Below are 16028 nucleotides of genomic sequence, written 5' to 3' on the forward strand. Positions count from 1 at the left end.
GTAACCTCTTCATCAGCTCACATGATAATATCCGTAAAAAGGAGTGCTTTCTAATATTGTATCAATATAGCCAAAGCAAAATATATCAACACATTAGTGTGAGCAGCACTCAAAAAAAAATTGAAACGAAAATAGAACACATTAGGTAAGAAATAAAAACGAAATAAAACATGTCAAGCAAAACACAGAAAATAAGATGTAAAGAAAATACAGAATAAAACATGTAAGGAAATCTGTAAGGCGAGGAGCGAATTGAAATGAACTTACGTGAACCGGAATCTTTCAAGAATGATTTAAAATATTTTCATAATAGGATTGCCAGATCACAAAATATGAAAACAGAAGCTTAAATAGAGTGACCTTGGATTGGCCCGAAAATGGATGTGCGCAAGGTAATAATATTATACTGGATAACTAATAAGGTTGATATTTAATTATACAATTTAAATGATTCCAAAAAATTAACAATTATTTGAAAAAAAAAATCCGTTTTTCACATATTTTTAAAAGGCGCTAAATTATTAATTAATAATTTATTACTTAATTAATAATTTTTCTTCTCTCTCTCTCTCTCTCTCTCTCACTCTCTCTCTCTCTCTCTCTCTCTCTCTATATATATATATATATATATATATATATATGTAATAATATGTAATAATATGCCTTTAAAAGCTAGATAATTGAAGAGACTTAGGCTGATTCACACAAATAGGCATTTTATTAATTGATGTTAAGTTATTTAAAACAGTGTTCGTTGGAATTTTGCATGGTTTACATTGGTGGGATTTCCATGGCAGGGATGTTGGGATTTGGCACAGATTTATCTAGCCATGAAAATATGAAAAAGCCACGAATTTTTACTGCTCCTGATATTTAAAGTGGGGGTTCTGAAAGGGAATTGGTTGCAAGACTATTCTTACCTTAATGAAACGTCATTCAAATGATAAAATTTAGAGATTTTGATTTGCTGAAAGGATGGCGCCACTCTGAAAATTTTTGGGACTATCTAAATGCATACTTCATCTACGAATTATAGTGCAGGAAATAATCTTTTATCTGGTTTCTTGACTTTTTACGGCTCTTTGTGAGAGAACGATTTCTATATTTTAAAATTGATAAGAGACATCTGTTTTAAGCTTATCATTTAATATAGAAAGACTCGTATGAGGCATTCTATATTACGCACAAACACACACACACACACACACACACTCAAATATATATATATATATATATATATATATATATATATATATATATATATATATATATATATATATATATATATATATATATATATATATATATATATATATATATATATATATAAGTTCAAAATGAAGAAAAAAATTAAAGACATATGAAAAAGGGGGAAATAATAAGTAAAAAAGAAAAGGATTAAATTTTTATTTAAAAAAACCGGAAAAAAAAGAAGAGGAAAAAAGATATAATCTTTTCATCAGCCCACACGATTATATCCGTAAAACAGAGTGCTTTCTGATATTGTATCAATAAAGCCAAAACAAAATATTTTAATAGAATAGTGTGAGGAGCACTCAAAAAAAATTTTATAAAAATTACAATAAATAAAATAGAACACAAAAAGTAAAAATAACATGTAAAAACAAAAAATAAAATAAATTAAAAAGAAAAAACAGTAAAATTGGACTATAAAGCGAGTAGCGAAATCAGATCAACTTACATGGACGGAAATTTTTCAAGAATGATTTAATAATGTTTTCGCAGAAAGATTGCCAGATTACAAAATATGAAAACAAAAGCTTAAATTGGGTGTAACAAGAGGGTTTTAAAGTGTCGTTCTTACTGCACTGCTGAAGTGATTTGTTATTCTGTATATATATATATATATATACTGTCATATGTATGAAAAGTATTGGAATTGGTAACACCATGTTGAAAGGGTCGACAAAAAAATCTATAAATGGCAAGGATTTACTATAGAATTGGTGCAAATAGAACAAGTCTAAAAATAATTCCTAAAATTTCAACATACACCTGTTGTAATAATATAATATCGTTATTAATAAATCGAAATAAAAAGCGAGTGGAAGTAGCCGAAGAAAATAATCATAAAACGTAAAATTACTATGGAATCAAGCGTATCAAAACGTGATTTTCGAACAAATCGTTAAGAAATAGTCGTTACTCAGATTCAAAGTTTGAGAGTCTAAATAACATTGTGTATCAAATGTAGTTAAAAATATGACATAAAACATGCTGAAATAAATTCTAAAAAGATTTTATTTTCTCAGGAAACCCATTAAGCAAATTTTTTCAGTTATATGTCTATTTAAGTGATTCTTAGTTGCGTTTCTATTACATCTTTCTTAATATTTAATAATAATTTTTTTTTCCCAAGCTGGGTTAAATATGATATAAAATGTTAATTTATGTTCTGAAATAAGCTCAAAAATCTAATTTTACAAGCGCACTATGCTTCTCTAATTTTAAAGACTATTTACACCAATCTGCTCCAAAAAACGCCTTTAGTTACTCCAAAATATTATTTATTTATTTTTTTTCTTTTGTTCCAAATGGATTATGCTGCTGTTCTATCCCTGAATATGCGATATATAAAATTTAATGACTCAGAAACTATTCGGCCGATTTCACTCATTCTTTTTTATATTGTATGTATTATTTACGCGTTGTATTATTTACTTGATTTAAATTATTAAGTCGCAATTTGATTAGTATTTAAAGAATGCACAGAAAAGAAAACTATTATTTTTCATACGTACTTTAATGAAATATGGTTTAAATCTAGATTTATGCGAATTAAAATGAACACTCTTAGTTAAAACTTAGTATATTATTTTAAAGCCGAATTTTAATTTCTATCAAGGCTTTTTAATATTATTATTCATGTTTAAATTGACGTCACGAACTCTTCCCTCCCAGATATTAAGTCCCGCCCTTCATTACACACGTCACGTGGTTGAAATTCTTTGCTACTCTGCACAACCGTTCTTTTCAGACAATTTAGACTTGTTTCAGTAAAAATATGCCTTTAGTAAGCGTAATCGAATTTCACAATTGAACCTCGGTTTCTGAAGTGAAATGAGTTACTCCAAATATTTATCTTATTTTTATTATTATTTATTTTAGATTTCTGGAATTGGGAGTGCTTGATAAATATGCACTGTTACTGCGAATGAAAGATTTTACTATTTATATTTAATATTATAGAACTTTTGTCTGTCTAGAACTACTTATAAATTAAAATAAATCACCTGACATTATTTAAAGTCAATTTTTGAAGAAATGATTGGTGTCATTTGATATAAAATCGTTTTCCTCTTAACCTCTTCTGATTTTCTTTTTGTCCTGAGTTTTGTGATTTAAAAAAGAAGAAAATGTATTGTTTGCAATGGTTAATCCCTGTTCTTCTAATTCCAAAACCTGTGAATCCAGCTTTATTGCAAAATCACATGATGTTTATGGTCTTGTATTTGACTGGGTTTTTTCTGGAACGAAAACCGTGCACTATTTGCAGTTTAGTCTTCCTCATTGCAGTATTTCTTATTTGCTACAGTGGAATGGGTAGCTGTATGTTTTCAACATTTACAAACTGCAATTCTGTGGCCTGCGATATTTCTGCGTAGTGGATGGCAAGAGGAAATGTACTGTTAAAGGATGCCAAAATAGCCATTTTATTCGTGGCTATCGTTTTCCATCTACTACAAAGCTCTAATTACCTTATGTTTTCTCTATAATGTATTGTGAAATATAAAGAAGAGAGATTTAATATGTTCTTGTTAATAATTTAGTTAAAATGTATCATTATTTACAATCCTTTGCTATGATTGTATTTATTTAAACTAATTCTTCTGTAATCAACAAAATATTTTGTTCCAGAATGTTGAGAATCTCCTTTTTAAAAATAAGTAAATAAATGTTTGACCTTACTCAATGAATATTGTTATTCGTTTTAACTTTATCCATTTAAGTTATTTATTTTCAATTAAAAGATTAAACTATCAAACTTTTTAACAATGTCGACTAGTTAAAAATTTACCACTGATCACAGTATAACTTTCGAGAAGTTCGTTTGACTTTTATTTGCAATTATGTAACATTTATATGTCAGGTATATGTACATGTGTAGTAGGTGTACTGCAACTAAGGTTAGCACATTTTTATAAGTTAACAATGGGTTAAAACTGACTTACCAATCAAAAACAAAATTTTGTTGCATAAATGTAATTGACATTTTAATTACTTTTTTTTTTTTAATCCATAAAATATGCCTCCTAAATCGATATTTTATTTACATTCAATATTTTTCTTCAAAATATTCTTCAGAATTTTTAATTATAATATCTATAATGTAATTTAACAATGAAGCTCGTTTATTAGATATATTTGCAAGGAATTTTACTTTGCATGGTATCATTTATCTAGAGCTCATTCTAGGCAGGGTAAACAGGGCGCAGCACCCTACTACCCTTTTAGTCAAAAGAATCCACCCTGTTGCCCCCCTTCCCCCTGAAGTAAATTAGTTCCCTGATATATTAGACTCCATAACCTTTTTGCCCTTTCTTTCCTCAACCCTTCTTTGTTTTTTCCACAAACTCTACTATGGATTTCTTAAACTTTTGCTGCTTTCAACTCTTTTTATTTAGTTTGTCATTGCTGTCAATACATAGAAATACATTTATATGGGAAAGGAAAAATAGCCATCACACCCCTTGTTGCACTTGTCATTGAAAGTTTGCAGTTACTTCCACTACCATTAAATCATAACTACAGAAACTTAAAAACATACATTTATTATTTTATTAATATATGCATGCATTTTAAATAAATTACTAAGCTACTAAATAAATTACTATCCATTAACTCAATATATATGTTAATTTATTGATAAAAATTAGTAATTAATATGATTGCTTTGCTACTTTTAGTAAAGTAAAAATAAATCTTTTACTAATTGACAATGTTTTTTAATAGAACGTGTAAAGTCCATAGAAGGAAATTATTGCCTTTTTAGAATAATGATGCCCTTTTTATAAACTTTTGCACCCTGCCCTTTTTTCTGCCTAGAATGAGTTCTGATTTATCTTTCTTTCTTTTTTTTTTTTTTTATCACATTTTGTAATGTTAATAGGAAATATTTTGAGTCTATTTCAATTTTGGATTTATAATTAAAAATGAAGCTGTATTAATGAATATAGTTGAATTAAAATAACTATAAATTTTTAAATGTAAATTATTTATAAAATTTATATTGTCTCAGTTAAAATAAGATTTTTTTTACTAGAATTCAAACTTATTTTTCTAAACCGTAGTTGCATTTCTTTCTCTTATAATTTTCTATTTCCGATTACCTACCCTATTTTTTTAACTGTTCTAAACCTTTTTTACATATGTCAAAGACTTATCACTATTACTTCTTCTGAAGTTGTTGCTAAATTTTGCTTATGATTGGTTTTTGATGTCTTTAACAGCATTTAAAAATGTAGTCGCATTTTAATCTTTCAAGTAAAACATGTTATGCGTAACATCAAATGCAAGCATACCCAAAACCCATATGTAACAATAAGCTCTGGGAGAAAAAAAATGCTCATTAATCTAAAAGATGTACAAAGAATGTAAACTTAAAAAGAAGTATTTAGATAGTTTCCTGACCACTAACTATTGGGACCACATGGACCATCAGACTATTGGGACATACTGCCCTCTATATTTTGTGGGTCAGAAATCTGAATCGGTTGAGAAAAATTTCTGTTTATTCAAAGAAAGTAAGCATGTTTTTTGTTACATTTTGTAACTTAAAATATTACCTTCACATATTAATTAGCAGATTGAGGTCAACTCCCGTGAACCATTAAGTTTGAGTCCTAGTACATGTAAATCCGATCAATAGATCAAAAGTTATTCAGGGTGTTCTGTTTTTGGTTTGTTTTTTCCACGCACTGTGCACATAAGTAGCTTTGACAAGTCTAGCACTTTTCTAAATACCTGTTTTCTTTTTACTTGATTATTTATTATATTTTTGGAGATGTAAACCTGCAACTAACTCATTCTTTTCAGCAATTAACTTTGGTTTCAAATATTTTACGTCTAGAAAATCAAAATTAGTAAAATCAGTGTGAGCAACAAAAATTTTGAATTTGAGATTCTTATTTGTATGGCATTTTTGTATGCTTAGCTACTTAATGCAAAATAAATTTTTTTCCAGCTTTTTGAAATCTTATTTTAGCGTTGACAGCATTAGCAATTGAAAGAAGATAATTGTCGAGTAAGTTTTTTTCAAAATCTATCATGAAGCATTTGTGTTGTTTTTTTTTCAATTGTATGGCAGTGCCGAAGTTAGGTAAATAGTGCTGATTAGAAAAATCTCCTGAAAACGTGACGTTTCTACCTTACATCTACCATAAAATGCAGAACTGCCACAATTTTTTTTATTCCAAAAACATAAGTTATGATTTGAAATAAATAACAAAACTTATTTGTCAGTATATATATTTTTATCTCTAAATACACTTAAAACTTAATATGATTTTTTGAATCTCTTTTACCAAGGAAAACAGAGAAGCCATTGTTTAAATACCCTAGACTTGAAGTAAAGCTATATTTTAAATATTATTAAACTTTTTTTTTTTTAAAAAAAAATGCCAATTTGGTGAAATTTTCTCTAGGAGAAAATTATCAATGTCTTATTCTTATTTTTTGCAAATTTCTATGGGCCAAGATAATGCAGCATTGGAGAAAGTATTTAAACATTAAAAAATTTAACCATGAGTGCTTTTCATTTTCTGAAAACAGTGGCTTTTCTCCTTAATGATATTACTACCATTTTCAAAGTAAAAATAGAGGGTGTTGATTAAAGATTGGTTAATGACTGTTGCAAACTTACAGCAGTTCTGAAAATAACATCATTTTATGCTACTACAGAGTCTTCAAAAATGATTTATTCACATGTTTCTATCTTTATATATAAAATACTACTAGTCAGACATCTTGAGTGCAGCAAATTAATGCAGAGTAAAAAATTCTTTTAGTTACTTATCTCCAGTTGTCCATCCCTGAAAAAGCATAGATCTGAATTTTTATGTTTTGAAATTAGCAAATAAGTTTTATTGCGACTTTCTAAGAATATTTTAGAAGCTCTAACTACCTAAAGCAATTTTTCATTATAATACATGGCTTGGAACGCATAGTAACCATTTTGAAACAAATATGCATGATTGAAATTTAAAGACTAGATGAAATAGAGAATTTAAAGAATACTTTAACTTTTAAAACAAAGTTTCAATTACCAAACCATAATTTTAATTTAAAATTGTGATTTCTTTTTTGATTTTTAAAATGACAAAATAAATGTAACAGATTGTGTTTATAAATGTAGTCATTCATCGAAAAATAAATATTTAATCTATATATTTTTATATTAAAATATTCATTTTTAATCCTATATCAAAATAAATAAGTTAAGCTTAAAAAAACTTTTAAAAAATCTATGTACTCATTGAATTTTTTTTTTCACAATATTTCTTTATAGAAAATCTGATAATGTCAAAGATACTGTAAACATATGAAAAGAAAAATACTTAAATGTTTACTTTAATCTGAACTTTTAATCTCAAGAATCAAAAGATTTTTAAAAATGTAACTTAATGTATATGTGTTGGAATTTAGCACAAACCAAGGAAGGAAGTAATTCTGTTAACTAAAATTAATTAATGCAGCAATAATAAATTTTAAAACTAATGCAGCAATTTATTTAAAATAAATTTTAAAACTAAGAAACGAAATAATAAAAGTATCCATAATTTGAAACACTGTTTTTTTAAATCAATATATATATAAATCAGTTGACTTAAATCAATGATTTTTTTTTTAAAAAATCATTTGATTTAAATCAACAAACTCTGCTAATAATCAAAATAATTTTTTTACATGATTTTATCTCTCTACTAGTTGCTCTTTACTGGCACAATCTTTTGGTGGTCCAGTAAAAAATCTGAAATAAAAATTATTATATTGCCGGCACTGTGTGGCCTGGCGTTCAAGTCCTTCACTTGGGAGCCTAGTGATCTGGTAGATATTCTAGTAATTTGATTTCACGATTCTCGCCATCACTGCAAATGTGTGCCTAAAAAAGTCTAGCATTACCTTAATGGAATGTTGTTTTTTGCTTTTTCAAATGAAAACCTTTTTTCTGTTTTCTTCTCTCAACCTGTGCAATAACACTGCATAATAGTCGCCATTTATATTTAGTCCTTTTTCCAAGCAATCAAGGGGATGATTCTGCATCCATCCAAAAAAGTATAGCTAGTATCACTTTTATACTCGTTTCACAAATCGTAAATAGTCACAAACATGGGAGAAACTGTCCCATGAACTTTATCCGGTTCCACCTACATATCTTTCTGTGTTTAACATAAAAGAAATAAGTGTTTTCTTGGTTGTTTTTAAAATTAGTCACTTAAATTTTTTTTTACATAGCGCTAAATCTGTTACCGCAAGAATCTATTAACTTAATGTTATGTCAATTAGCCTACTTTAAGTCTCTATTTTTGATCACTTGTTTTTTACGAAATAATTAGTAAAACTTTTTTAAAAAATTGAGAATAGTGCTTTAACACGTTTTTACCGAGAAAAAGTCTCTTTGTTGTACCCTGTGTTCCTTATCAGATATATATATATATATGTAATGCAATATATAAATATTAAAAAATTTCATTTCGATATTTTGTTATTACCCATGCAATTAGCCAAATGACCGTTAGCTAAACAATGATTTTTTAGCACGATAGGAGTCTCCAATTTGGTCCATGTGTTCTTTTTGGGTAATACGGAAAAATGAAGATTCATTTAGATATTTTGTAATTAGCCTAATGGAAAGCAATGTTAATTAACGCGTTTTTACCAAGATAGGCACTAAGTGTTGAATATGGTATGTATAAACCTTTCAGCTGGTCGCTGCAGGCGGTCAGTGTTATAATAATGTAACAACTGTTCTTAAATTATTGATTTCGAAAACAATCAAAATAGCAGCACTATCAAAGTAAAATAAGAGAGTCATGGTGGCTCGAAGGATAGAGCGCTCGAATCCTAGTGGTGACTGGTCAATACGAATTCCGCACCCAGCTTACACCGACCTCAGTGCTGACGTCAAATATCCTCAGTGGCAGGCAGATCATGGGTTAGAGTCACCTTGCCGTGAGGCTGATCGTGGGAGGTTTTGCTCTCCATGTAAGACAAATGCGGGTTAGTTCTATCAAAGAGTCTTTCACAACGACAAATTTCTCCCAACACTTGATCCAGGAGTTTCCATGTGATCTAGATTGGGTTCAAAATTTCACGGCTACGGAGTTGAACATTAGTTGTAAACCCCCCAAAAAAAATTTGGTCAACTGTTCAAGAACGGTTATAAAAAGGAAAATAATTTTTTTTCCCCAATGCCCACCTGGGTTGATCTTTGTCAATGCAAGCGTATTAGGGCAGATTTGTTTTTGCCACTCTTTCAGGGGCACCATATTAAGTGGACCAACGTTGTTCCCACAGTAAAGATATATAGTACAGAGAATGAAAGAACAGAAATTCGAACCCAGCACCTTTCTGATGTAAGGTCAGCTACAAAGAACCTTTGTGTTACAAGGGCAGTTCCCTGACCCTTACATGAAAAATAAATATTACAGGTAAATAACTAAATTTGGGATACGCAAATAGTTTTAAAAAAAGCAGTACCTTTTCAACTTTTTTTTTTTTTTAATATTTTGCTGATGGTAACCAAAAACAGATGGATGCTGGACATGCTGATGGATATAAGGATTAATATGCAAAAACTGGATCCTACTGTTACGGATCAAAATATTAAATTTGTATTGGGTTTAATATTTTAATTTGTTTAGGTAATTGAAATTGGTTTATTGAAATGGTTCATAAATTAAAGACAAAGAATTAGGAAGTCATTTGTAATAATTTAATTAAAAGTTAGTAGGATTGTGAATAATATATTTTATATAGTACTGGTTGTACAAAATCCGCAATAACCAAGAGGTCAAACTGTCAGTACTATACCATATTTATTAATTGATTATTTCAGAAGCCACTAACTTTTAATTAAATTATTACACAGGACTCTCTTACTAATTACTTATTCTTTCTCTTTAATTCATTTTATTTTATAACCCAATTTCATGGGTTTACGACTACTAACGTTCAATTCCGTAGCCTTGTAATTTTGACCCAATCCAGAAGACAAGGAAACTCCTGGATCAGTACCTCCAGAGGTATTGATTTGTTGTGGGAACATGGAGGACTTTGAGACTCGACAGATTTAACGTGCATCAGTCACCATTTACTACACGGGGAGTCTTCGGCCGGCGAGGATCGAACCCACGACCTCTTGGATATGGGCCCAGCGCCCTACCGACCAGGCTATCCCGGCCCGCTCTTTAATTCATTGTAATTAATCTTGACTGAGCAGCCCCAGTTGAGCATTATATTAATCTGTTACGTAATCTACTTTTACTATCCTTTTTTCCTACTGCGCATTTTATAGAGGGCGTTTTCTTTCATTTCAAATGTTTTTTTCACATTTAGTTAGTTTGTGAGATTACTGCTTAACAACTAATTAACTCTGTAACAATTTAAATATTTGTATCCGTAACACCACAATGTGGTTTTCTGACCAACAAAAAATGTACTGACAGTAATGGAAAACCGCAACACCTTCATTAGGTTTTTATATATACAGTCGGACCTCTATTTAACGATGTAGCTAAATCCCAATAACAACTTCGTTATATGGAAAATTCGTTAAATCGAAAATCACCCTTTGAAAAATTTAAACAACAGAAAACAGGTTTTAAATTCATTAGCACTAGACATAATTAAAATAGCATTTGATACACCTTTGTCTTGTAAACTAGTATCAACTATTTATTTTATAAATCTTAACCATGAAAGAAGTCTGCATGGAAAGCAAGACTAGAGCAAAACATTATCCAGAGTTACACTATCGTACTATATACATTTTGAACTAAAAAAATTTGTGTATAAAACTATAGCTGCATGTATTATAAAAGTAATTTTAAACATACATTACCACATGCGTTCTTAAGTTTAATTGCTACTGATAAAATCGATTAATTTTGTCATCGTTTGAAATGCAAACAAAAAAGGTAAAGGGATTTTACTGCTTTCTCTGAAAGTTAAGTGTCTATGAAAAAAGGTCATTTCCCCTATAAAATGCGTTTACATGTTTGAAATATTTTGAGAAATAAGAAAGTAGATCTGAAAGGAAAGTTCGTTAAATAGAAAATTCACTTCGCTATTTGAAAGTTATTTTAGGAAGAAATTTCGAAAGTGTTCTTGGTTCCTCGAAAACAATCGCAAAATGGAAGTTTGTTCAATAGAAGTCCGACTGTAGTTAGAAATAGATAATGTTTGAAAAATATGTTATGATAAATTTTAGTCGTACTAAGTTAGAATATTGAGAACAGCGTTCGAACTAGATGTTGATTTCCCTCCATATATTTTATTTCATTATTTTTTTTTAATGTTTTTTTTTTAACATTTTAGTTCGCAATTTATTTTTCAAAATTAATTTGGAACATTTATTAGCAACAACTGTACTATACTATCACACTAGTCCCAGCAGGAGAAATAAACTTTTTTATTAAGTAGTCATAGTATGAAAATCAAAAAGCAGAATAATCCAAAATTGAAGTGTCTTACTGTCAAAGAGTACGGAAAATATTGCAAACAAGACCCGATGAACTCTTGAGTCACAAGCAAAAAAAGAAACGTTAGTAATCACATTTAGTCCATTAAATGGGCCGTGGGAATAATATGGTTTTCAAGCCTAGTAAAGGGGAAAACTCAAAATGTTAATTTTTGCATATTTAAATCCATAAATAGAGCCAAATGCCGGATGTGAATAATAAAGTGTGAGAAAACCTTTAATTTTTAATAATAAATAAAGAAACATATGTAGAAAAATGCTGAAATTGAAATGAAAAAAATTTAATAATACGTAATAATTAACATTCGTACCAAAGCATTTTTTTTTTTTTTCAAATTAAAAATGTAAAGAGAGATCAAGTATTCCGTACAATAAATTTTATTTGAAGCAATTTGCGGCGAGTCGCTTGAGTTACTAAATCAAAGGTTAATTTTTTTTATCACTCAAGAAACCTTTGTCGTAATACTACGCTACGAAATAAAGTTAGTACTAGCAGTTGAAAATAAAACCTTTAAGCACCCTATCCGTTTTATTCCTTATGTGCTACCTCTAGAAACACTTGTTCGAGCAACAATCAGCAACTAATACTGCTCTTTAAGAGCTACCATTCCTCCCACTTAACATTGATTTTTTTTTCCTTGCTCATTTTCTAATTATGCATAACCTGGCATTTATAATTGTTGCGGTCAGTTAAAATGTCAAACATCTTTTCAATTAAAATAAGAGGGAGGACTGAGTTATTCCCTTCCTGGAGGTTATCATTAAAAAATAAAGGCTTTGTTGTGACTTCGTTGCTATAGCAACTTAAAGTGCGGTTCTTGAATGCAAAACTAAGGATGATGTTCTTTTTTTATTCGAATATAGAATAGAAAAATTTTGTAGGTAAAGGTCTAAGAAGGTGGAGCATATATCTTTGTTTTCCGATATCTCCATAGCGTGCGGGGAAAAATAGTTACTATAACTTCTGAAATGACCAACCGGCAGCGATGTTTATTATCACGGCCATAATTTAAGATGTTTCATGAAACGAGTAATCCGGTTTGAATATCTTAAGACACCCAAGTCATATTTGGATAATTGTTTATTTAAATAATAAATTGAAATTCTCTTGGGATTTAAGTAAGTAGATTTAATAATTTCTTTTTTTACATTTTAACAAAAATTCCACGCAAATTTAGAAGACATAAATTTATAGCAAACTGTTGTATGTTTGTTGACACAACGTCATCCGGTCGATCCGAAATTAATTTAGATAGTTGTTTGTTTATATAAATATTCGATGTCTACTTGAAGTTTTGATTAGAAATTTCCAGAATTTTTATTTGGAATTTCAATCGAAATCAGATTTTATAAATCAATCGCGAAATGAAGTTTTTTTTAGTTAATATTTAAATCAATGTATCTAGAATTTGCTTTTATAAATTGTACTCGTTCAACAAGTAAAAACTGAGGAAAAAAAAATTAGTCTGACTAACGTTTCACCACCACCTACATGCAATTACTGTTAAAAACAACATTTTTTGTTTTAAAAATAAAAGTGTTAGTTTTCCTTTTGCTTTAAATAACTTAAAATATCCATGACAAAATTCTTAAAAGCATTTTGTTGTTAGAATTCGATTTTATTTTTTAAAAAAATATTTTTTGTTTATTTATTTATTTTTGGAGAAAAAGGTGTGTAATTAATTTCTAATTTTCTAATCAATATCATATTTATACTTTTATTGCTGAATAAAACAATATATATAGTTAGACATTTTAAGTTACAAATTTTTACTCTGCAATATTTTGTTTGTTGTAAAAAAAATTTGCAATAAAAATTTTCTAATGTTAACTATATATTTAGAACCGTCTAAATGTGTATACATGTTAATAAATCGGCATTGTCGTTATTAAAGCAATTGATGATATTCTTAAATCCTTTTAAAATAATTTAAAATCTTTGTCAAAATTAAAATTTAAAAAATATGCGCTTAAAGAGTCACAAATTAATATTTAAGAAAAAAATTCTGCAGAAGTCTGGCGGGGAAGTAGTGAAGGAAGGCGGAATGAAAAACATCAGAACGTTTCCTGAAGAAACTTGTAAGTATTTCTAATAATCACCTGTCTCTGTTTCCTCCAGCAATCAAACAGGTTTTGATTGCGTATTTTCGGTCTCGTTTTTCTCTGTATTGATTCCTCGTTGAGTAGTTTTCCACGCTAAATTATAAATTTGAAACCCTCGATTATCATAGTTTCCAACTTAATTTTTGACAAGGATTTTAAAATTATATGTTATGGGTGGTTGTTACAAAAATCCAGGAGATTTAAATAAAACGCTATTCGTGAAACATTCGTTTTTATTATTCAACCATTTATGAATAAAAATTAATTATTTTTATTTCGTAAATCGTTATTACGCATTAATTTCTTTTTCGAATAATGATAACTACTCAAATAAAGCCTTGTTATTTTGCGCCATGCAAGCAAAACCAATGAGAACCAAACTTTTAGATTAAGAAAATCTATACCATACTTGCAAAAAGTTAATTTCTACTCCACCTGGACAGGATAAAACATCAAATAAGTAAAAAAAGGGGGGGAAATATTTTTTTCCGAAATAAATTCACTTTTGACTATATCCAAAATATCTGCTATTTTTTATATGACTTAAAATATGCAATGTTGCATACCATTTACCAATTGCAGGAAGACAGTGGCATCAGTATAACGTCAAATTTCGATGATCGCAGTCTTCAATTCTATCACAAACTAAAGTCCCGCAGTGGACTGATTGTTAAGACACGTTTCCCAGCAGATCACCGAAGTGAAGCATCACTGGCTGCGGTCAGTGTGCGGGTGGGTGACCACTTGGATCAGTCTGCGTAGGGACCTCGTTCAACTGTTCTACCGTAAAGTGCTCGATTTCCCTTGCAGGTCGTCGGTCCACCGAAGCGGAGGCACCATTCCCTCTACAGAGGATCAAAATTGAGATGGTATGTCTTCGGAACATCCTCAGGGATGTTTCCCAGACAATCGTGAACTGCCCATTGTGCAGCTCTTGTGCGAAGTAAATGACCAACAACAATCACAAGCTAAAACTGTTTCTTTTTTTTTCTTCTTGTATATACAGCGTTACTGAGGATATCCCTTCACGTTTTCTTGGGTACTGACTTGAAAGGGCAGTTTATTCATGACCTACACATATTATCCAAAAACCAAAGATTTTACAACTTAAATAAGGCATTCTCTTGCTGGAAAATCCGACTTGGGTCAAAATTTTTCTTCCAAATGCCAGTAAAGAGCTTTGAGCATATTTTTTGGAGGGCTAATCGATAGAGCTTTCATACAACCTGGAGGAAAGCCCACGTTAAGTTTACCACTATAACGGAAGCCTTTTCGCAGCATATATAAGCCTTTTTATTGCTGTCCATTTCGAAAAGATTTTCGATTTTTTTTTCCCCGTCATATACTGTTTCGTTTTATATATCCTACAAGGAACTAGCCATAGAAAAAATATATAGCAGTAGCCCATGTTGAAAACTATCCAAAAGCAAAGGATTTTAGAAAATAAAAGAATTACAATGGCCCAGACAGCTTTGTGTGCTATTATAAATGGTATGAGAAAAAAAAGATTATTCATTATACTGTAAGGTGGATCTTCGTTAAATGTGTAGGAAGGCCTCCAGCTGTGGTATTAAACTTAACCTAGCCGTTCCCCAGACTAAGAAATATTGCCGATAATCACGAATTTCTGGAAATCTGTTTATTGCCTTTTGCAGAGAAAATTGATGGCCCGATTCGGATTATCTAGCAAAATAACGAATCTATTTAGGTTGCAAAACCTTCATAGTGCTGGTTTCTTGGATAATAGTGTGCATGCCATGAACGACTTGCTCTTTTACCTGAACTATATCCTAAAGAAAACGCAGGGATATCATCAGTAGGACTGTATATTCCAAAAAGTAGCAGTTTCAGTTAGTGGCAGAACTGAAGGTTACCATCATTGAAACATGGATTAATATTAATGATAATGCCTTTCAGGGTTTAGTAAATGGTACGCAACGTTATTTATTTCAAGCTTTTTTTTTTTTTGTAAGCATTTTGGAAATATTATCTGTTAAGTGACGCCAGAGGGCGTATGTGCCAGGGAGAAAATTGTAGTGTTAGTAGTAGTAGTAGATGCATGTAACTGCAGCGATGAACCATCGCCACATCTCTCAATAAATTGTTTTGTTTGTAACCAGTCGCCTAGAATTACTTATAACCTCTTCATACAGTCCAAGCTATCGACGACCTTACAGTTTGGTCGTAACAGCCGGAGTGCTAA

The 16028-nt window shown here is 29.9% G+C and overlaps 1 protein-coding gene across 1 annotated transcript; it reads left to right on the top strand.

Moving 5' to 3' along the window:
• The first annotated feature begins 3099 nt into the window (after window positions 1-3099).
• On the top strand, window positions 3100-3929 carry bc10 (BLCAP apoptosis inducing factor bc10). The gene has a single exon (XM_087168032.1). It carries the CDS (start codon window positions 3378-3380, stop codon window positions 3624-3626), a length of 249 nt encoding a protein of 82 aa, XP_087024158.1. The 5' UTR covers window positions 3100-3377; the 3' UTR covers window positions 3627-3929.
• Window positions 3930-16028: the final 12099 nt, after the last annotated feature.

This window comes from Parasteatoda tepidariorum, chromosome 1, assembly GCF_982258835.1.
Source record: "Parasteatoda tepidariorum strain Cologne lab strain chromosome 1, Ptep-v5.0, whole genome shotgun sequence".
NCBI classification, from domain to species: Eukaryota; Metazoa; Arthropoda; class Arachnida; order Araneae; family Theridiidae; genus Parasteatoda; species Parasteatoda tepidariorum.

What these genes read in the sequence shown, in the direction of transcription:
- bc10 (XM_087168032.1), top strand. Translation starts at nt 3,378, where the DNA reads ATGTATTGTTTGCAATGGTTAATCCCTGTTCTTCTAATTCCAAAACCT.